The 24,130-nt window shown below is 40.4% G+C and overlaps 1 protein-coding gene, 1 long non-coding RNA gene and 1 other non-coding gene across 3 annotated transcripts in view; all 3 read right to left on the bottom strand.

Annotated features, from left to right (window-relative positions):
• Window positions 1-299: 299 nt before the first annotated feature.
• trnar-ucu (transfer RNA arginine (anticodon UCU)) lies at window positions 300-372 on the bottom strand. The gene has a single exon. It is a non-coding gene; the product is annotated as a tRNA-Arg (tRNA).
• Window positions 373-4,435: 4,063 nt separating this feature from the next.
• Window positions 4,436-24,130, bottom strand: part of LOC139534729 (zeta-sarcoglycan-like) — a 40,899-nt gene continuing 21,204 nt past the window's right edge. Inside the window, exons 4-8 of the mRNA XM_071334131.1 lie at window positions 23,123-23,210; window positions 19,216-19,338; window positions 18,939-19,011; window positions 13,124-13,247; window positions 4,436-6,450 (exon numbers count right to left, since the gene is read on the bottom strand). Of these exons, the coding sequence (XP_071190232.1) occupies window positions 6,256-6,450; window positions 13,124-13,247; window positions 18,939-19,011; window positions 19,216-19,338; window positions 23,123-23,210 (603 nt within the window). The 3' untranslated portion in view covers window positions 4,436-6,255. The remainder of the gene's footprint in view (window positions 6,451-13,123; window positions 13,248-18,938; window positions 19,012-19,215; window positions 19,339-23,122; window positions 23,211-24,130) is intronic.
• On the bottom strand, window positions 8,273-11,969 carry LOC139534730 (uncharacterized). The gene is made up of 3 exons (XR_011666994.1): window positions 11,401-11,969; window positions 11,029-11,132; window positions 8,273-10,917 (listed from the first exon to the last, which is right to left on the bottom strand). It is a non-coding gene; the product is annotated as an uncharacterized lncRNA (long non-coding RNA).

The following is a 24,130-nucleotide window of genomic DNA, read 5'->3' as shown; positions in this document are numbered from 1 at the left end:
TGCCCAGGATACTTCCACTTCATCACTCCGCTTTCAGGCACCCCAAAAAAAGACTTGAACTCACAATACATGGATTAGGAGACCAGTGCCTCTGTAATCAGCATGACCTGTACGAACTGATAGAAGCAGTTAAAAAAAAGAATCACGGAGGGCACAGAGACATGCCCATGAAATTACACTTTTTTTTACCCTGTTTGCACTTCATTTCTAAAAATAGAGTAGGATATCTTCGATGTGGCACTGTGTGATCATCGTGACCTATACAAGGTGCTTCGATTCTATCCCAAACTGACTTCATCCACCCCAGACGGGACTCGAACCCACAATCCCTGGCTTAGAAGGCCAGTGCCTTATCCATTTGGCCACTGGGGCACCTGTTTAAAACTATCTAGATAGCAGAGAGTGGTTTCGATCTATCAACCTCTGGGTTACGGGGCCATCACGCTTCCGCTGCGCCTCTGTAATCAGTATGACCTATACAAACTGAAAGAAGCAGTCCAAAAAAGAATCACAGATGGCACAGAGACATGCCCATGAAATTATGCTTTTTATATTTGTGTTTGCACTTCATTGCTGAAAACAAACTGGACAGCAGAGGATGGTTTCGATCCATAAATCACTGGGTTAACTGCCCAGGATACTTCCACTTCATCACTCCGCTTTCAGGCACCCCAAAAAAATACTTGAACTCACAATACATGGATTAGGAGACCAGTGCCTCTGTAATCAGCATGACCTGTACGAACTGATAGAAGCAGTCAAAAAAAGAATCACAGAGGGCACAGAGACATGCCCATGAAATTATACTTTTTTTTACCCTGTTTGCACTTCATTTCTAAAAATAGAATAAGATAGCTTCGATGCATCAACCTCTGTGTTACATGCTCAGCTCACTTTTTCTATCCCAAATTGCCTTCATCCACCCCAGATGGGACTCTAACCCACAATCCCTGGCTTAGGAGGCCAGTGCCTTATCCATTAGGCCACTGGGTCAATTGCTAAAAACTATCTAGATAGCAGAGAGTGGTTTCGATCTATCAACCTCTGGGTTACGGGGCCATCACGCTTCCGCTGCGCCTCTGTAATCAGTATGACCTATACAAACTGAAAGAAGCAGTCAAAAAAAGAATCACAGAGGGCACAGAGACATGCCCATGAAATTATGCTTTTTATATTTGTGTTTGCACTTCATTGCTGAAAACAAACTGGACAGCAGAGGATGGTTTCGATCCATAAATCACTGGGTTAACTTATTCAAATGTTCAAATTTTTATTTTTTACATAGTGGCCTAATTTATAAGGCACTGGGCCCCAAAGCAAGTGGTTGTGGGTTTGAGGCAAATCAAATCTAATCAAATGTATTTATATAGCCCTTCGTACATCAGCTGATATCTCAAAGTGCTGTACAGAAACCCAGCCTAAAACCCCAAACAGCAAACAATGCAGGTGTAGAAGCACGGTGGCTAGGAAATACTCCCTAGAAAGGCCAAAACCTAGGAAGAAACCTAGAGAGGAACCAGGCTATGAGGGGTGGCCAGTCCTCTTCTGGCTGTGCCGTGTGGAGATTATAACAGAACATGGCCAAGACGTTCAAATGTTCATAAATGACCAGCATGGTCAAATAAAAATAATAATCACAGTAGTTGTCGAGGGTGCAGCAAGTCAGCACCTCAGGAGTAAATGTCAGTTGGCTTTTCATAGCCGATCATTGAGAGTATCTCTACCGCTCCTGCTGTCTCTAGAGAGTTGAAAACAGCAGGTCCCATCTGGGATGTCTGAAAGTAGACAACATTACAAACCCACTGTCCTTGCTATATGCCTAATGTGTCAGCTAAAAAGATGTTAAGCGCAGCAGAAGTGTGCTGGGCCCATATCCCAAGGATCCAAACCATCCTCTTCTAAGGAGGTTTTAGGTTCTAGCCCAAAAGTCTGATGTTATCCGTGACGTCTCTGCTTTGCTTGTAATGTTTAAATGATGGTTATGATTTGATTTCAAGTAATCCCTGCTAACAAATGTGTGTTTGTTTGTAAATTCTCCACTTGGAGGGTACACTGGACGTTTCGGCTAAAGAGTAGCGTTTTGATCTCAGTCAAGCACCTTGGCTAGCTTGCTAGCTAATTTGACACACAAATTATTGAACACCTCACTCTGATTATTTTAGACGGCCTTGCAGAGCCGCTTACACTATTTTAATGTTCTCTAGATGATTGAGTGACTGTGTTGCCAGAGTGAATGTACAAGTGCATCCCACACGCGATGACACACACACACAAGACACATCCACATCAAAGCACGCATATTTTCAGTCTTCATTTCTTAATGAGGAGGATAATCACATGGAAATCAGCCAATACAGTCCCCTCATTAAATGCTGACTGAATTGATTGGATAATGACTGAATGGAGGGCTATGTGTTGATTGGATGATGACTGAAGGGAGGGCTATGTGTTGACTGAATTGATTGGATAATGACTGAAGGGAGGTCTATGTGTTGACTGAATTGATTGGATAATGACTGAAGGGAGGTCTATGTGTTGATTGGATAATGACTGAAGGGAGGTCTATGTGTTGACTGAATTGATTGGATAATGACTGAAGGGAGGGCTATGTGTTGATTGGATAATGACTGAAGGGAGGGCTATGTGTTGACTGAATTGATTGGATAATGACTGAAGGGAGGTCTATGTGTTGATTGGATAATGACTGAAGGGAGGTCTATGTGTTGACTGAATTGATTGGATAATGACTGAAGGGAGGTCTATGTGTTGATTGGATAATGACTGAAGGGAGGTCTATGTGTTGACTGAATTGATTGGATAATGACTGAAGGGAGGGCTATGTGTTGATTGGATAATGACTGAAGGAGGGCTACGTGTTGACTGAATTGATTGGATAATGACTGAAGGGAGGGCTATGTGTTGATTGGATAATGACAGAAGGGAGGGCTATGTGTTGATTGGATAATGACTGAAGGGAGGTCTATGTGTTGATTGGATAATGACTGAAGGGAGGTCTATGTGTTGACTGAATTGATTGGATAATGACTGAAGGAGGGCTATGTGTTGATTGGATAATGACTGAAGGGAGGGCTATGTGTTGACTGAATTGATTGGATAATGACTGAAGGGAGGGCTATGTGTTGATTGGATAATGACTGAAGGGAGGGCTATGTGTTGATTGGATAATGACTGAAGGGAGGTCTATGTGTTGATTGGATAATGACTGAAGGGAGGGCTATGTGTTGACTGAATTGATTGGATAATGACTGAAGGGAGGGCTATGTGTTGATTGGATAATGACTGAAGGGAGGGCTATGTGTTGACTGAATTGATTGGATAATGACTGAAGGGAGGGCTATGTGTTGACTGAATTGATTGGATAATGACTGAAGGGAGGGCTATGTGTTGATTGGATAATGACTGAAGGGAGGGCTATGTGTTGATTGGATAATGACTGAAGGGAGGTCTATGTGTTGATTGGATAATGACTGAAGGGAGGGCTATGTGTTGACTGAATTGATTGGATAATGACTGAAGGGAGGGCTATGTGTTGATTGGATAATGACTGAAGGGAGGGCTATGTGTTGACTGAATTGATTGGATAATGACTGAAGGGAGGGCTATGTGTTGACTGAATAACTCCCTCTAAATAGGGATAGGCATTTTCAAACCACAAAATAATGTGATGCAGCTCATGCTTCTTAAAATAGCCATCACTGCAGGAAAAGCATAGGAAAGTTCAGTATGTCTTATACCAACACAGGAGGAGATAAGCGAAAGCACATCCGACACCACCTCAGCCCAGTGCAAGCAGCTCAAAATGGCTCAAAAACGGCTCTTAAAAGAACAAAACATGAACCTTAGCATCATAGCTTGTCTCTGCTGGAGGGGTAACAGTGCCCTGGGGTTACAGGAGGACCAGTGAAGTGAAGGGTTGTGGGAGTTAGACTCTTTCAGATGCATCTCCTTACAGGATAATCTGGCCACAGGTGTCTGATGGGTTTTATTTGTCTAAAAAAAAGCTTAGTAAATGGAGGAATCGATAAGGGTGAGAGAGGGAACATAACTACTAGATGTTACTGTTGGATAAGATCTATGGGACGGTTTTCCTAGGCACAGGTTAAGGGCAGTCATGGATTAAATGTTAAGAGGAGCTGTGGTGATTCCTTTGTTATTAAGATACCTTGATAGAAAATGACTCAGTTAAAAGTGAAAGTCACCCAGTAAAATACTACTTGAGTAATAGTGTAAAAGTATTTAGTTTTAAATATACTTAAGTATCAAAAGTGAATGTAGGTGCTAAAATATACTTAAGTATTGAAAAAATGAAAGTATAAATTGTTTCAAATTCCTTATATTAAGAAAACCAGACTGCACAATGTTATTCGTTTTTTGAGTTTACGGATAGCCAGGTGCACACTCCAACACTTAGAAATGAAATAAACAAAGCATTTGTGTTTATTGAGTCCGCAAGGGTTGTTCTCTTGATGAGTGCGTGAATTGGACAATTTTCCTGTCCTGCTAAGCATTCAATGACACCACAAAAAACTGCACTGACTATCTCGCACTGACTGACCCCATGCACACTCACTAGACTATACGTACAAACACTGACTCACACAACACTGACATTCCCATACAAAACCCACACACATTCACAAAATGTTGATTTGATTTTGATCATGATGTTTCGGTTGCCCTGTATTAGGCTTAACTGTTGTCGTTAAAAAAAAATCTTTAAGTCAGTAGATCAAATCAGTACCCAGCTATTGGGTGTCAAGGAAAATGTAAAAAGTACATATTTTTGAAGTAAAAGTAAAAGTTGTCCAAAATATAAATAGGAAAGTACAGATACCCCCCCCCCAAAAAAGACTTACTTACATACTCTAAAGTATTTTTACTTAAGTACTTTACACCACTGAAAAGGAGATTCTCCAGGCTTAATCTGTGTCAGGGAAACCATCCCTATATGAAAATGATTAACCCATATTCTTCTCTAAACCATTTAACTTTCTTATTGAGCATCATGTTATTTAGACCTGTACGTAAATCAAGTATAGTGTAAATTCATAAACTATCAAATAATAGGTCAATCTAAATGTTTTTGTATTTACCAGTACCATTACAAATCTTTATCAAACATGTTTTAGTTTAAAGTACAGTACATGGAACATAGAAAACATAACATTTGAAATTATTACACTTTTAAGACAATGGAAAATACAGCAATACCCATCAAGCATTTATGAAAAACAAACGTTGAAAATTCTAGACTTTGAAAAAATAAATGGCAAAATTTGCGCTTTAACTAGTGTGATACAAACTGCCTTTTTCAAACTTCATCTAGGAGATCATCTTCTTCAGAGACACAGGCTCAATCATATTTTCAATCACGTGTTTTCCATAGCAAAGGTGCCTGTGTTTCATCTCTCCCCCAGTTCTCTTCTTTCCTTTACAGTGTACTGTATATATATATATATATATCATGATTAGTCTGTCATATCACTGTCATTGAATCCAGTATAGAAAAAAAAAATACAGTACAAAAATAAAGCGCCGTCCTCTAGGCTCAGCTGTTCTGAAACATGGGCCCAGTCCAGAAACAACCCATAGCGCCTTCACTCTAACCCATAGCCCCTTTACTCTAGGCACTCATGTATATCTGAAAGTATTGGATAGGGCATGCATGTGCTTGTGGGAAGTGGGAAACTGGGAAGTCCTATATTCAACACGATTGTGTTCAAATGCTTTTGGAGTCGGAAAAATTCTTCAATCAATAAGATTTTAGCTAAACGATGCTAACATTAAAGTTAGCTAGCTTGCTTAACATTTAAAATATGGTCTAACAAGTTGCATTATCCATATTGATACATTTGCAAAAGTTCCAAAACAGATTTGTTGTCTTCTTTTGGTTGAAAAGGTGAAAGGTCAGTGGTGAAAGGTCAGAGGTGAACTTGGCACCTCGGGTAAAAACATTTTAGTTCAAGTGAAACTTCCCAGTGGGAACTCCAAACTTCTGATAACTCCAACAGCACGTGAAGCATTAGTACCATGGTAGTAGGTCCAACTTGCCCTCTGATAGGCTGAGTGAAATGTTAGCCCTATTGCTTATACTTGTCAGGTCTACGTCAAGTCAGAGCTAGGTGCTAGTGTTCTGGACGGGGCCAAGGTCTCTCCACTGTCGTTGTTTTGCTATTATTGATGCTGGAGCAGCAGTGAGCATCACAGCCAAGGTGGTGGAAGACTGTTCTTATATCAGTTCCAGAGACAGACGTTGCTTGTGGAATAGCAGCTGGAGCTGCTGCCGGCAGGGGAGAAGTACAGCTTGCCATTGGGGCAGATGCACAGCTCGTACACAGTCTGTTTCTTGGAAGCTGCGTCTGAGGACGGGGAGTAGACACCAAGTGGAAGAAAGCTCCCCAGTCGGATCGTGTTTGCATCTAAAAAGATCTGATTGGAAAATAGAATCAGGATTTGATATTTTGTCTAGCCTAAAGCAATGATACATTTTCTGAAAGGTATATTCATACCAATTCAACTAAATAATGATATGTGAATGGGGGTGATTTGAGTGCATTGGGAATAGGGGAGACCCGGTACAACTGTAACAGGCTAAATGACTCAAATTAGAAATCACTTAGACAGCTGTTATTCAATGTGCCAATGCTTGGTTAGTGTCTCTACATGTCAATGATATGTTTTTGAAGTGCATCTATATATTTGTTTTTATTATTGTATTTATTGACCACCTTTATTTTTGTATTACTGACCTCTGGAACATTATAGACATATATAATTTTTATCAGTAAGATGAAAATAATAATTGTATTTTCTCACAAGACTAATTAGTAAAGTATCCTATGCTTGGGGTTAGTTGTAAAGCAGTGTTACAACTTACCCCTTGTTACAACTTACCTCTTACCTAAAACTATATACAGTATAGACACATTTTATTTATATGTATTTTTTCCCACATCCATCTGCATTCAATATGTTTTATTTTCTAAAGCATTTCATGTCTGGATTTCACTGTTTTTGTCCTGTCTCACACCTTCTGCTATGTATTGCTATGTATCAGAGCAGCTAACAGATCACTGCACCTGTACATAGCCCATCTGTAAATAGCCCATCCAACTACCTCATCCCCATACTGTATTTATTTATTTATCTTGCTCCTTTGCACCCCAGTATCTCTACTTGCACATTCATATTCTGCACATCAATCACTCCAGTGTTTAATTGCTATATTGTAATTACTTCGCCACCATGGCCTATTTATTGCCTTACCTCTCTTATCTTACCTCATTTGCACACACTGTATATAGACTTTTTCTATTGTATTATTGACTGTACGTTTGTTTATGTGTAACTCTGTGTTGTTGTTTTTGTCACACTGCTTTGCTTTGTCTTGGCCAGGTCGCAGTTGTAAATGAGAACTTGTTCTCAACTGGCCTACCTGGTAAAATAAAGGTAAAATAAATAAAAATTAAAAAAATCACTGAGTGGCGCAGCAGTCTAAGGCACTGCATCTCAGTGCAAGAGGCATCACTACACTTCCTGGTTTGAATCCAGTCTGTATCACATCTGGCTGTGATTGGGAGTCCCATAGGGTGGTGCACAATTGGTCCAGTGTCATTCGGGGTAGGCTGTCATTGTAAATAAGAAATTGTTCTTAACTGACTTGCCTAGTTAAATACCTTTTTAAAGTGGTGACATCTGCAGTGTCCTTCCTGTCCTGCATATTTGATGTGTCTGAGTGGTTTAACGCATCATCTATAGCATACATTTAAATTGACCATGCTTAAAGATATATTCAATGTCAGATTGTCTATTGTTACCCATCTACCAATCACTGCCCTTTCGAAAAGCTCCCTGGTCTTTGTAGTTAAATCTGTGCTTAAAATGATTGACTGAAGGACCTTCCAGATGTTATATGTATGGTGGACAGAGGAAGGGCTAGTCATTCAAACCTTATTATTTCACAGAGAGTGAGTCCATATGATTTGTTAAACCAAATTTGACTTCTGAACTAATTTAGGCTTGCTTAAACAAAGGGGGGTGAATACTTATGCAACAACTATATTTTAGTTAAATGTTTTTTTATTAATTTGTAACATTTTGTAGAATTTTCGTTTCACTTTGACATTATGTAGTATTTTGTGTAGACCAATAACAAAACATGACAATTAAATACATTTCAATCCCACTTTGTAAAGCAACAAAATGATAAATAAGTTCAAGGGGGTGTCATGCCAAATACTATCCCCCGGCCATAAAAGTGTCCCCCTCCGCGTCACAATGGGATTCAATAAACTATTATCGTCCGTTGCTATATCAACGGTGTGATGACCTAATGATTAGAATTTTGGAGATCATTACAGCCTAAAACGACGTTCTTTTCATCATCGCTATGCAAACAAGGCAGATTTCCGTGACAATTTCACTGTTTAAACAAGTTTTGTTTAGCTAATAAAATCAAAACATTACTTCAAACTACTGTTGGGTACCTTGTTATCATTACAACATGAAATCCATGTCTTAAACGTTGCTACGTTTCGAGAAATGGTAAAGAAAACGTGTAATCTACTTGACACATTAAAGTTTACTTACTTTACAGATCACAAAGTCAGCTAATTCCCACTCCATGTAAATCCATTTTATTCATACACTTGCATGTCTGGCCGTCATGTTTTTATTTATGTTTTTATTTTAACCTGCCCTTCCCTTATCTACACTGAAAAAATATAATTTCAGTAGTCCTCTACTATGATTCATTTTTGTTCTACCTACCATAGCTCATCAGCACACCCTAGTGGTTGAATATATATGTATCTGTTGTAGGTCCTTGGATACAATAATGAATCATGTTGAACAAATAAATACCATCAAAGAATACCTTAGAACTTACAATGAACACTTTGTGAAACAGCTGTGAAAACCAAGCAGGCATATTTTTTGGTACAGTTGTGTCATTCATTTATTTTCACAGATTGTTTGTACACATTCACATGGCAATCATAGACTAAAATACAGAATTCTGGTGTGTGGAATATAGAGGAAGGTGCAGTGGCAGAACTAGTTGTATACATGGGGTGTCCAGGGGGTGTCCAGGGGGTGTCCGAGGCTACTTCAGGGGGTCCATAGACCATGGCAGAACATTAGTAAGTAACCCTAACCTGGCATCTAAGGAGCATAAATGAATCCTATTGACAGAACATTAGTAAGTAACCCTAACCTGGCATCTAAGGAGCATAAATGAATCCTATTGACAGAACATTAGTAAGTAACCCTAACCTGGCATCTAAGGAGCATGAATGAATCCTATGATTGCTGATTAGAGGTAGACGTGATAATTAATTTAACCCGGAGTTCTTCAATGTGGCAGATAGTAACCCTTATGGACCGCACTTCACTAGAATTCTTTAAAATACTATGAATAGTCAGTGTCTCTACCTCGGAACTGCATATCTCTCGCGCTCTCTAAGATATAATCTGGGTCTATAAGTGTTGAACATCCAAAATATTTTCTGAAAATGAAGCTCAAGCACCAAGAGGGTAAGATAGCATTTGCGTGTTACATCAATTGCATAGTTTATTTACAACAACAAAAATACATTTACAAAAAAAACACACTGCAATTTGACATACCAGGTATCAAGCAGAAATGGACTTGAAAAATATAAATTATTTTGGAGCTCATCAATATTACAAACTACACAGTATCATATTTATGCTCATATATATTATGTTAACTAATGGCAAAGAAACGTTTTGGAATTGACCTAATCAAGACCAAATTAAATCTGTGTGACATGATACCCTTTTGGATTTATCATTTTAGAATGTCTGTGTATTAGCTAGTACACAGTGCAGGTTTTAATCATGACCAGAGGGACCGCCTAAGTGCCAAATTATCCCTGGTAGATTTAAAATAGCATAATTCTGCGGTTCTGGTGAGAACTGGCTAAAATGTTTCCCAAACTCCTCCATGTTGAGGGAGCGTGCACTTCTTGACTCAACACTGAGAATTCCGAGGTGACTTAACCTGTCATCAACCATTGTCGTCCTAAGGTGGGTTTTAATCTGTTTTAGAGCTGAGAAGCTTCTCGCAAGAAGCACTGCTGACTGGGGTAACAACAGAAATCTTACAAAGTCGAAATAGCTCATGGAAAACCTCTTTATAAAGATTCTAGAAACACAACAAAGTCAAGGAGAATAGACGGTCTGTCCCTTCCACTTTTATCTCTCCTATCAAGAAGCCGCTTGGTTTGATGAACCTCATGTTGAGGTCCTCTAAATTTGACTCAAAGGTCTGAGCAAAGGCAAACAGAGGCTCCTCATTCAATGTTGTACTCTGGGTTGAGAGACTGGACCTTGCATTATCTCGCAATTCTTCTTTGAAAAACGCCTCTACAGCTCAGCTGTGAGACTGTCGAGCAGCTGATAAAAGATAGCTCTTTGGAAGCTCTCACCATCACTTTGGTCACTATTTTTCTGTCCTACAGTTCTCACCAATGAGTCGTGAAATCTTAAGCTTGTTTTAGGCTGTCTTTTAGCCCCAGGGTGGCTGGGGTAGGCTGTTGTGGTAAAAAATTATTTGTTCTTAACTGATTTGGCGAGTTATATAAACGGAGACAAATATCACTGTTAGGGAAACTAAAACTAGCTTCAGTTTTTTTTTTACATGCAAATAGTTATCTGAGATTTTATATTTCCACTTCAACAGATGTTGATCCCAGCTAGGAGCGAAAGAGCCAGGGAGGTTTCCCAGGTCTCGCCTTCCTTAAAAGAAAACAAACCATTGGTGACAGAACATAACCGATGACATACGTGCCTTGTTCCAGCGTTCATGACCTCGGGTCACTCAAGATGATCTCAGGAGAACCGTGGGAGTTGATGATGTACAACATCCTCGTCCTTGATGGGTATCATACAACAACAAAAAAATCTGTTTTTGGTTCCAAACACGCTTTTAAATTGGTTACAGAAGGGAATTTAGAGTTTAGCACGTACTCTTCCTTTACTGACCTTAACTGGTATTCCCTCCACCCGCTTGGTAAAGTGATTGGTCACCGTCAGACACCAGCTGTTGCCATTCCTGGATTTCGTGAAGGGTCCGATGAGGTCCACCCCTAACATTTAAAGTGTTAGAGAGAAGATTATTTTATTCTTACCCGAATCTGTGTCATACAGTCTGCACACGTTCATATTTGTAAGCATACTGGCACACACACACACACACACACACACACACACACACACACACACACACACACACACACACACACACACACACACACACACACACACACACAATAGAATATTGAAGTCTGCTGTGGTCAAATAAAGCAACCATAACAAAACAACTTATTAGGGCAAAATTTGAATTGGGACACTTACCGATCATGTGCCGTGGTGAAACAACTTTGATGGGCTTCAACTCCGGCGCCACAGTCTTCGCCCTCTCAAACTTCTGTCAGGCTAGACAGCAAAAAGTGACAACTTTAAACATTGTGTTCTCTCTGATATGACATTCATTGAAATCATAATAATTTCAGATATAATTGATAAACAAAAGGTTATTTCACTTGCCCAGCTGTCCACCTCCTTGACAATTCCCCATCAGAAGAAGAGTATGTTGATGTTGACAATCATCCGCTTCACTCTGAAATGGTCAGCTTGCATCTCGGTCAGCACAGCCTATTCCTCCTTAGTAAAAATCACCCTCCTGTGTGGCTGGCCATCCTTCCCCCGTAGGTACATGTGATTGCCAAACAAGTCTCTCTGTGTGTCTGTCTAGTGAAGACACCTAGTTAACTAGTTACGGGCAATTGGAATTACCATAATTGCGTACACCTATCCATTTGATTGATCAGGTTTAACTTATAGCTAGATACCTCAATATGATAGACATATAACTATACCAGTGGAGGCTGCTGAGGGAAGGACGGCTCATAATAATGGCTGGAATGGAGTCAATGGAATGGTATCAACATTGAAACCATGTGTTTGATACCACTCCATTTACCCCATTCCAGACATTATTATGAGCCGTCCTCCCCTCAGCAGCCTCCACTGAACTATATGTATAGCTAGCAACATGTAGATGACTAGCTAGCTAGATGGAAAATGGTTGTACATAGCTAAATCTGTCCAGTTTTCTAATAGAAGATAACTTCAAGTTCCTTGGTGTCCACATCACCAACAAACTAACATGGACCAAGCACACCAAGACAGTCGTGAAGAGGGCACGACAAAACCTATTCCCCCTCAGGAGACTGAAAAGATTTGGCATGGGTCCTCAGATCCTCAAAAGGTTCTACAGCTGCACCATCGAGAGTATCCTGACTGGTTGCATCACTGCCTGGTATGGCAACTACTCGGCCTCCGACCGCAAGGCACTACAGAGGGTAGTGCGAACGGCCCAGTACAGAGACACACACAACATTTTTTGACAGGTGGACTCTATTTGGCGTGAAAGGGGTATAGACTTTCAATGGGCACGTATATGGTAGGAGATAACTACAGATGGTTTATAGTGCATGTCTGTACCATACATTGACATGTCGAGTCCAAAACGGGAGGTAAAAAAAAATAAGTATTTTTCAGTCTTTTGTAGTATGGCTTTAAAGATACAATGAAAATATGTTTTTGTCAAGTTAGTGCATTTTCTTCCAAATATCAGTTTCAAATCATAACACTGTTCAATTAACACACATTTTTACCATTAAAGATGGTGTTACAGCTGTCCCATAAAACGTTACAACTAAACCTGCTATTGAGGTTAATTGTAACATCAGGACCTTGCGTCTATATGCCAGATTTGTGAAAAGTCCACATTTAACACAGGTCTCTATTCTGTTCTATTAATTAGCCGACAAATGTATTTTGTTTGTGTGAAATATTGAAATATCTGAATCAAACCGTGTGAGGTTTTAAAAAACAACTCCAAAATCTGTTGTCCGCGGTCTCCCCTACAGTACCTTAACAGAACAACAAAAACTGACAATGAGACTTGAGGCTGTGGGATGGGAATACCTTAAAACCATCTATAGACATAGTTATTTTGATAGATGATGATATGTTAGTCGAGGACAGTTGATTCTGGGCGTGACCTCCTCACCTCTCCCTCTGTTGACTGGAGTTCCAGGTCTTTCCGACACGTGGCCTTCAGTTTCCCCCTGGCTGCAGTGACCTCTACCCCTCTGGGAGCCTCCATGGTCAAGGTCCTTGTTGGAGACTCAAGCCTGACAAACACAACAACTTATTAATGAAAGCATTTGTGTTCCACTTCATTTACCACTTCATTTTTCAAAATGATTATTTTGTTTTAATGTTTATTTTATAACCTGTTAAAGATAAGATACAGTTTAGTCGTTCAAAGAATAGAGAGCAATTGGATCACATACAGTGGGGAGAACAAGTATTTGATACACTGCCGATTTTGCAGGTTTTCCTACTTACAAAGCATGTAGAGGTCTGTAATTTTTATCATAGGTACACTTCAACTGTGAGAGACGGAATCTAAAACAAAAATCCAGAAAATCACATTGTATGATTTTTAAGTAATTAATTTGCATTTTATTGCATGACATAAGTATTTGATCATCTACCAACCAGTAAGAATTCCGTCTCTCACAGACCTGTTAGTTTTTCTTTAAGAAGCCCTCCTGTTCTCCACTCATTACCTGTATTAACTGCAACTGTTTGAACTCGTTACCTGTATAAAAGACACCTGTCCACACACTCAATCAAGCAGACTCCAACCTCTCCACAATGGCCAAGACCAGAGAGCTGTGTAAGGACATCAGGGTTAAATTGTAGACCTCTACAAGGCTGGGATGGGCTACAGGACAATAGGCAAGCAGCTTGGTGAGAAGGCAACAACTGTTGGTGCAATTATTAGAAAATGGAAGAAGTTCAAGATGACGGTCAATCACCCTCGGTCTGGGGCTCCATGCAAGATCTCACCTCGTGGGGCATCAATGATCATGAGGAAGGTGAAGGATCAGCCCAGAACTACACGGCAGGACCTGGTCAATGACCTGAAGAGAGCTGGGACCACAGTCTCAAAGAAAACCATTAGTAACACACTACGCCATCATGGATTAAAATCCTGCAGCGCACACAAGGTCCCCCTGCTCAAGCCAGTGCAAGTCCAGGCCCGTCTGAGGTTTGCCAATGACCATCTGGATGATCCAGAGGAGGAATGGGAGAAGGTCATGTGGTCTGATGAGACAAAAATAGAGCTTTTTGGTCTAAACCCCACTCGCCGTGTTTGGAGGAAGAAGAAGGATGAGTACAACCCCAAGAACACCATCCCTGCCGTGAAGCATGGAGGTGGAAACATCATTCTTTGTGGATGCTTTTCTGCAAAGGGGACAGGACGACTGCACCGTATTGAGGGGAGGATGGATGGGGCCATGTATCGCGAGATCTTGGCCAACAACCTCCTTCCCTCAGTAAGAGCATTGAAGATGGGTCGTGGCTGGGTCTTCCAGCATGACAACAACCCGAAACACACAGCCAGGGCAACTAAGGAGTGGCTCCGTAAGAAGCATCTCAAGGTCCTGGAGTGGCCTAGCCAGTCTCCAGACCTGAACTCAATAGAAAATCTTTGGAGGGAGCTGAAAGTCCGTATTGCCCAGCGACAGCCCCGAAACCTGAAGGATCTGGAGAACGTCTGTATGGAGGAGTGGGTCTTAACCCCTGCTGCAGTGTGTGCAAACCTGGTCAAGAACTACAGGAAACGTATGATCTCTGTAATTGCAAACAAAGGTTTCTGTACCAAATATTAAGTTCTGCTTTTCTGATGTATCAAATACTTATGTCATGCAATAATATGCAAATGAATTACTTAAAAATCATACAATGTGATTTTCTGTATTTTTGTTTTAGATTCCGTCTCTCACAGTTGAAGTGTACCTATGATAAAAATTACAGACCTCTACATGCTTTGTAAGTAGGAAAACCTGCAAAATCAGCAGTGTATCAAATACTTGTTCTCCCCACTGTACATCTATGCTTAAAATTCCAATAGCAGTCATTCAAATAAATTGTGTTTTCTCAGAAAATCCCAATTTTGTCTCCTTCCGTGTCATGCTTGTCCAACTTCTAGGAAGATTTTAACACACTTAACGCCAAGATTTCCCCAAGTAAAGCCCTAATTATTTTGTTACTTTCGGATAGTAGTTTCTGAAGATTTTTACCTATTTAATATGATTAGTAATGAATTTACATGTGTCCCTCAGGTTTAAGTTCAACCCTGTAACGTGAACTGAACTCTGGTTTTAATATAGTAAAACAAATTATTTAAAAACATTTTTTTTTTCAAAAGAAACATTGAACATATACTAGTTCCATTTATGTTTTGAGGTTGGACTTTTAGCACGTTAGCACGTAGCATGGATTGGTGTCACCTCGTTAGTCAGTATGTGTTACACCTATGCTGGTTGTCCATCTCGTTAGTGGGAAGACGTTTCGCCTGTGCTGGCCCAGGTGATCTTTAAGAGTGTCTGGCCCAGAGCCACAGTTGTCTTGAACGATGTGGAAGGTCAACATCTTTAGTTTGGTGCTCCTGGTTTGATTTCTAGAAAAACATTCCTTTGTCTCATTTTGATCCACCTTTTTGGTTTGCTTCCTGTCTTTGAGTGTGATGTGGGTTTTTCCTTTTGTTTGGCTCTACTTGGGAAAATTGTGTGTGTGTCTTAAGTTCCAGTTGTTGTTGCTAGTCAACTTTCAGTGGACACCCCCCATGAGTGTCTTTCAGTACCCCCTCCTAAAAGCACACCTGTTTTGGTTGTTGTTCAGTTGCTCTGTTAGTTCCCCCTTCTGTTTCAGCAACATTTAGGGTTTTCTTGTTGGGGGGAATGTAAACACAATCAATTTATAGAGTAAAGTCAGGTGAGTTGGTTCTACTCTTTGACCATTTTCTGGTGTTTTGTGGTGAACAAATGAGCACATCGAGCATCAAAGGTCAATGATGTTACCCATAGATAGGCTAGAAACGTTTTAACACGTTTAAATATTGTTGTTAAACTTGCATTCAATTTCCCCTCCCTGTTGCAAACAAACTACCTTCCATTCCCCTGTCACAAGGGGTGTATGGCTGATTTTAAGATGCAATCGTCAACCCTGTAACTGGGAAATATGTTTGATGAAGTTCAACATGCACTCTTTATGACCTAATGTTAAAATGTGTATAAATAGATAGATAGCCTTTTGGGTAGTGTATCTATTTGCTGTGTGGTGGTGGTGGTAGTAGTAGTGTGGTGGTAGCTGTGCTTTATGGTGGTAGCTGTATGGCAGTAGTGGTAGCTTTATGGTGGTAGCTGTATGGCAGTAGTGGTAGCTTTATGGTGGTAGCTGTATGGCGGTAGTTGCTGCATGGTGGTGGCCATATGGCGGTGAGAGGTTAGCATGTAATGGGGGTATGATATTTGTGCGTCTAACTTTCTCACTTTTATTCAGGATTATCTGTAATCATGGTAGCCTCTACATTAATGTAGAAATGTTTAGAAACATATTCTATTCTTATTTACAATAAAAGTGACAACGAAATGGCAACACATTCATTTCTATTGGGCACAAAATAATCTGAAACACAAATGCATCCAACACATTTTAGTCACAAGCTCGACATTGCGTGCTATGGGTCCGAAAACGTTACTTTTTACAACTTAATACACAAAGAAGTGAATACTTTTGGTCCCCTAAAATGGGGGACTATATATTAAAAAGTGCTGTAATTTCTAAATGGTTCATCCTATATGATAAAAAATAGCCTCAAATTAAAACTGACAGTGTTCTCAATTTGCCTACCTGGTTAAATAAAGGTTAAATAAATAAATAAAAAATAAACAGTCTGTACTTTAACCTCATAGCCATTGTTTGATTTCAAATCCAAACTTTTGGCGTATAAAGCCAAAATAATAAAAAATTATACACTGTCCCAATAATTACGGCGTGTAGTGTAGACCAACATAACTACTGTGGAAAAATAGCACAAGCTAGCTGTGTTAGTATGACTTTTCTAACTGTACTATTTGCGATGTAAATTGAATATGTTGGTTTTGCTTATTGGTCATAGTATGGATATAGTTAGTATGCCAAAAGTTCCCGGATGCTGTACTACATACGCCAAAATACGAAGTATACAAGCAATGGACACTATTTCTGTGCTTTTAGGGCCCATAATGCAATTCTTCAGAAAATGGTTGTGGCTTTACAATGTTTTCAGATTTGAAGAAAATAGCTGAAAATATGCAGCCGAAGTCCGACGAGAGCGGATACAAATTCGTTGCATTAACTGAGACAAATGTTAAGAAAACGTTGAGCAATGTAATAAAGTAGTGACTCTGCAAATAAGTTACGTTACATGTTATGTTGGCTGACAATTTCTTAGCTACGCTATCCTTACGAATTGCAAAGCATTTCATTACAGCAGTATGTACCAGGTATGTTAGCTACCTACTGTAACGTAAATTGGCGACTAATACATCGAACTTACCAGTATATTTACTTTATGCTAACTAACTATCCAACGTTTATTGACTTAATTATTCACGTCATTTTATAGATTAGCTAAGTGGTATAGTCGTTCGGGTGCGTTCGTAAATTCGCTCTGGCTATCTACTCAGATTTCAGAGCACTCTCGTCTGACTATGCCAGGCAGAGCGCAGAATAACTAATGAATTTATGAACGCTCAACACCCGTTGAATGTGTCTGGTGTCAGTAAACGTTGGCAAAAAAAGCATAATTCAATTGTTGCCAGCAGCACAGTCACCAACGCTCTAGATAACATGAACACTGCATAACCAGCTCTGATAGGGCGAGTAAAATTGTCAGTGAGGTGTTCTCTCATTTGTGTCTGGAAGTAGCTTAGCTAAGTGGTATAGTCGTTCGTGCTTCTACACCTGCATCTCTTGCTGTTTGGGGTTTTAGGCTGGGTTTCTGCACAGCACTTTGAGATATCAGCTGATGTACGAAGGGCTATATAAATAAATTTGATTTGATAGCCCATATCAATATGTCAAAAGAAAAGATCTTCCTCAAGATATCATTTTTTGATAGTTTATAAAAGTTACACTATAGGGAAGAAAATATGTTGCGAACTTGCATTTTATTATGAATTAAATAGGTCTGATTTTAAACTAAATGTATATTTTCAAATAGATAATGAACAATGTAGGCAATATACTTATTTCTCACAATTAGCTAAATATTTTTCAGATTCTCCTTTTCAGATTCACTTCTACATGTGATTCTAAGTCTAAAATACGGTCTGGGATTTGGGAAGCTGTTCAACAGTAAATTAATTTCTTGCTAAATTACTATTGAACAGTGTTTGCTTTGGGCAACGTCATCAATATACAACTCACTACAGAGGAATTAGCTACCATAACACTTTTTCTGCCAACTTTAATCTGAATCTTCCCTGTAGAACCATGAAGATAGACTAAAAATACACTCATTATTGCTTGTTAATGGATTTACGGGGGCCACTGGCTCAGGCTAAGTGTATTTCGAGAGAAGGAACTGCCTTGTGAGTGTGATATGCATTTAATCCCACTCATTTTCATGAAAGCCTAATGTAATGCACTTATTTCCAAGTGGAACAACTGATAAATGAGTTTACGCTTGTGCAATTTTCATTATAGTGCATGTTTGATGTATTTGTCAGAGTTTTGAATGAAAAGCTTAGACAATGAGGAATGCATGAACTACCAACAGTGCTGTTTAAAACGGTGGTGATAGAAAATGGGATGAATGGCACAACATTTAAATGAACAAGTAACTTATTGAACATTGAGTAATTATGCATAGTCATTTTAATTGAACATGTATATGAAAGACAATAAACGCTTAATTCAGTATGTATAGCTTTTAAACAAAATAGTCCGAAATGTAAGAAGTTTAAATGTGAGCATAAACTTACTTCAGATCTTGATAGGCGTCTGCCTGGATGTGTGGCGTTTCCACAGAGTGTCCAAAGACCCCTCCGTCTGAGCCTTTCCACAAAGAAAATCACAAATGCAATCAACAGAAGGGGTGCTTTCATGATGTGAACTATGCCAGGGGTGACTGAGGGAAGTCACACAAAGCCAGATTTTACTGTTTCTAAGTGGCCTACTTTTCTGTATTCCTTGTGAAAGTGAGATGTTAGATTACTGTGTGTAAACTGGACAGACTGGGCTCTGCAGCGTCTCTCTTACCAGTTACTCTGACTGTATCTGTTCCTATGCTGATCTTCTTTTCATCTACAGAGAACAGCACCTTCCCTCCATCCCTGCTCCGCACCTCAAATCTCTGACACCGTGCTTCCACTGAATCTGGACCTGAGGAAAGACAAGCAGTAGTTGGCTGTGTGGTATCTATAGGGTTCTATATTCATTTCTACAGTGGAACTAACAATGGCACCAAAATAGTGCCATTTCTAACAGGGGCGAAGGAACTGCAAACCCGGGTACCCATTTGGTTGCTGCTACAACTGACTGTAGTCACTAACCAAAGCAATCTGGAATTTTAAAAGCCTTAATTTTCGGGTCAGCAGATAGTGCACTATCACTCTAAGGTAGGTGCTCATAGCATATCCAGTAGTCAATAAATCTCTTTATGGTTAATCCAAATAACTATGGTGCGCAATGACTGTGCATTTGAATTATTCTCACCAAGTTCCATTTTATTTTGTCAAAAATTTCCCAAAATAGTGTTTTCTGCCTAATCGGACACCAGTTTACAAGTGAAGATCAAGCGTAAGGCGGTGGCTGCCGTTTTATTGGCTCCTAACCAACTGGGCTATTGTTTTTTTCGCGTTGTTTGTAACTTCTTTTGTACATAATGTTGCTGCTACTGTCTATTAAGACTGAAAATAGCTTTTGGATATCAGAACAGCGATTACTCACCTCGAACTGGACAAAGATTTGTGCTTTAATGAGTCAGACGAGAAGGATATACTACTTCTCCGAGACCAGGCCCAAATCACCGTCATTCGTGTGAAAAATAAGAAGGAAATACAGGGGTCGGAGATCGGGGTGCTTTGTGAGAATTCATTGGGGAGTGGGTAACCCACCTCAACCATCCGTTCTATTGGCCAACATTCAATCACTGGAGAATAAACTGGAGGATCTCTGTTTGAGAATTTCCTTCCAACGGGACATTAAAAATTGTAATATCTTATGTTTCACCGAGTCGTGGCTGTACGACGAAATGGATAATCTACAGTTGGCTGGGTTTTCCGTGCATCGGCAGGACAGAACAGCTACGTCTGGTGGGGGTGTGTCTATTTGTAAATAACAGCTGGTGCACGATGTCTAATATTAAGGAAGTCTCGAGGTATTGCTCGCCTGAGGTACAGTACCTCATGATAAGCTGTAGACCACACTATCTACCAAGAGAGTTTATCTATATTTTTCATAGCTGTCTATTTACCACCTCAAACCAATGCTGGCACTAAGACCGCACTCAACGAGCTGTATAAGGCCATAAGCAAACAAAAAAAATGCTTATCCAGAAGCGGTGCTCCTAGTGACCGGGGACTGGATATGCATCCAAACATTAATCCATTCTATGTCACATGCAAACAGAGGGAAAAAAATCTAGACCACCTTTACTCCACACACAGAGACGCATACAAAGCTCTCCCTCGCCCTCCATTTGGCAAATCTGACCATAATTATATCCTCCTGATTCCTGCTTACAAGCAAAAACTAAAGCAGGGAGTACTAGTGACTCGCTCAATACGGAAGTGGTCAGATGATGCAGATGCTACGCTACAGGACTGTTTTGCTAGCACAGACTGGAATATGTTCCGGGATTCATCCAATGGCATTGAGGAGTACACCACCTCAGTCACCGGCTTCATCAATAAGTGTATCGACAACGTCGTTCCCACAGTGGCCGTACGTAAATATCCCAACCAGAAGCCATGGATTACAGGCAACATCCGCACAGGGATAAAGGCTAGAGCTGCTGCTATCAAGGAACCGGACACTTATAAGAAATCCCACTGCCCTCAGACGAACCATCATACAGGCATAGGGTCAATATAGGACTAAGATTGAATCCTACTACACAGGCTCTGACGCTCGTGGGCTGTGGCAGGGCTTGCAACCTATTCCGGACAACAAAGGGAAACCCACTTGTGTGATGCCCAGTGACGCGAACATAACAGACAAGCGAAATGGCTTTTATGAACGCTTCGAGGCAAGCATCACAGAAGCCTGCATGAGAGCACCAGTTGTTCTGGACGACTGTGTGATCACTATGTAATCACGCTCTCCGTAGCCGATGTGAGCAAGACCTTTAAACAGGTCAACATTCACAAGGCCACGGGCCAGATGGATTACCTGGACGTGTACTTGGAGCATGCGCAGACCAACTGGCAAGTGACATTTTCAACCTCTCCCTGACCGAATCTGTAATACCTACATGTTTCAAGCAGACCCTGGGACTAAACACCTCCCTCTGCAACTGGTACCTGGACTTCCTGATGTGCCGCTCCTAGGTGGTAAGGGTAGGCAACAACACATCTGCCAAGCTGATCCTCAACACAGGGCCCCTCAGGGGTGCGTGCTTAGTCCCCTCCTGTACTCCCTGTTCACCCACGACAGCGTGGCCACGCACAACTCCAACACCATCATTAAGTTTGCTGACAACACAACAGTGGTAGGCCTGATCACAGACAACGATGAGACTGCCTATAGGGAGGAGGTCAGAGACCTGGCAGTGTGGTGTCAGGACAACAACTTCTCTCTCAACGTGAGAGACAAAGGAGCTGATCGTGGACAACAGGAAAAGGAGGGCCGAACATGCCCCCATTCACATCGACAGGCTGCAGTGGAGCGGGTCGAGAGCTTAAAGTTCCTTGATGTCCACATCACCAACAAACTATCATGGTCAAAACAGACCAAGACAGTCGTGAAGAGGGCATGACAACACCTTTTCCCCCTCAGGAGATTGAAAAGATTTGGTATGGTTCCCCAGATCCACATAGTTCTACAGCTGCACCATCGAGAGCATCCTGACCGGTTGCATCACCGCCTGGTATTTCAACTGCTCGGTATCCGACCATAAGGCGCTACGGAGGGTAGTGCCTACGGCCCAGTATATCACTGGGGCCAAGCTTCCTGCCATCCAGGACCTATATACTAGGCATTGTCAGAGGAAGGCCCAAAAAAGTGTCAAAGAATACAGTCACCCAAGTCATAGACTGTTCTCTCTGCTACCCAATGGCAAGCGGTGTCGGAGCACCATTTCTAGGTCCAAAAGGCTCCTTTAACAGCTTCTACCCCCCCAAGCCATAAGACTGCTGAACAATTAATCAAATGGCCACCCGGACTATTTTCATTATTTACACCCCCCCCCCTCCTTTGTTCTACTTGCTGCTTATTATCTATGCATAGTCACTTTACCCCTACCTACATGTACAAATTACCTCGACTAACCTGTACCACCACACATTGACTCGGTACTGGTACCCCCTGTGTATATATCCTCATTACTGTTATTTTATTGTGTTACTTTTCATAAAAAAAGTTTTACTTTAGTTTATATAGTAAATATTTTATTAACTCTTTCTTGAACTGCAGTGTTGGTTACGGGCTTGTGAGTAAGGTCTACACCTGTTTGTATTCGGCGCATGTGACGAATATGATTTGATTTGACAAAGTGTCACATCACTAGCCTTGATGAATCATCATCAATCCCAAACTTATGCTGGTGAAAATCAATAGCTATTAGTGTTAATAAGCATGTCATTTTGCTTTCAAATAGCCATTAATCATGTAAATGACTCTGGTAATTAGGCCCGACTGATGATTAAACTTGATGATAATGAGAAGAATCTATTTCACTTTTCATAAGTGCTTCAAAGGTTAATGACTCGAACACTTTGCTGTGACTCCTCCAGGCGAAGAAAGCAGATTCATAATGACTAAAATATCAACTTGATTAAAGTCATTGAAATGAGATCTATTGTGGAATTTACAGTAGAAGCCATAGTCTGAACTGAGTCTTTGCTAAATTGTGCTGCTGAAAAACACTAGTACATGTATCAGTATTGTATCAATGGTTAGTCATCTGTTTTAAGTGTTCAGGGAAACAGTTCTGAACTTATCTAACCCACTGTCAGCTGTCCAGTGAGTTGGCCTTGGTCATTTCGAGCGTTTACAGTCACGTTTCTGTCCGACCGCACGACCAATGGGCTGGCCTAGAGGAAGCGTGAGAGAGGGGTGGGGGGTGGGGAAGGAGCAGAAAGGAGGAGAGAAAGTGGGGATGTAAAAAGAGTGCAAAACATGAAAATACAAGTGACCTGCAATAAGAGTTTTCATTTTCATTCATACATTATAAACCCCCTGGTAGATACATGTAAATATGTTGGTTCTAACAATTTGATCCAGCAATTTCTGTGAGAATCTAAATGTTGAGCACAAAATATTATTAGACCCGAGTTGATTTTCCTTGAATCTAGTTTTCATTCATTTCCTGTTCTGACACAAGATCATGAACCAACAGACCAAGTGAGTGGGGAATGAAATGTTCCATCTTGTGCCATTTATGTATGTTTTGGTCTTAAATTGTATCTGACCTGAGGGTCAAACATTAGCACTCCTGAATGATACTCTGTGAACTGATGAAAGAGTCTAGTCATTGTGGCTCTTACAGAAAGGTCAGAAGGTCACGTGAACTTCATGGAGTTAATACACATTCATGGAGCATGTTGTGAAAAACTACCAATGGCTGAAGTAATGCCAAGGGTGCTGCCCTGCATACAAGGACACTTCATAACCAAAGGCAGCAGGATAAGTGGAGGTTAGGCTAGTGGAACGATATCAAGATCTCACTGTAAGTTATTAAAAAAAAGTTATATTACAGAATATTACACTTTACCATTAACAGGAAACATCTGTTTTGAAACAACCGCTACAACAGTGGTCATCACGGATTTAATCTTCAATAAAATATATAATAATTGTCATCTATTTTATCAGCAACTCCCTAAACCCATCTATTTGAACTAGCTTGTTTTATAAAATCATTGTCCATTATGATTTAAGTGAAGAGAGAATTAAGTCATGTTACACAGCTCTAAAGACTCCACAAGGAAGTAGTTCCAGTCCAATTAATTAT

The sequence above is a fragment of the Salvelinus alpinus genome, chromosome 11 (assembly GCF_045679555.1).
Source record: "Salvelinus alpinus chromosome 11, SLU_Salpinus.1, whole genome shotgun sequence".
NCBI classification, from domain to species: domain Eukaryota; kingdom Metazoa; phylum Chordata; class Actinopteri; order Salmoniformes; family Salmonidae; genus Salvelinus; species Salvelinus alpinus.
This window is presented reverse-complemented; position numbering and strand designations above follow the sequence as displayed.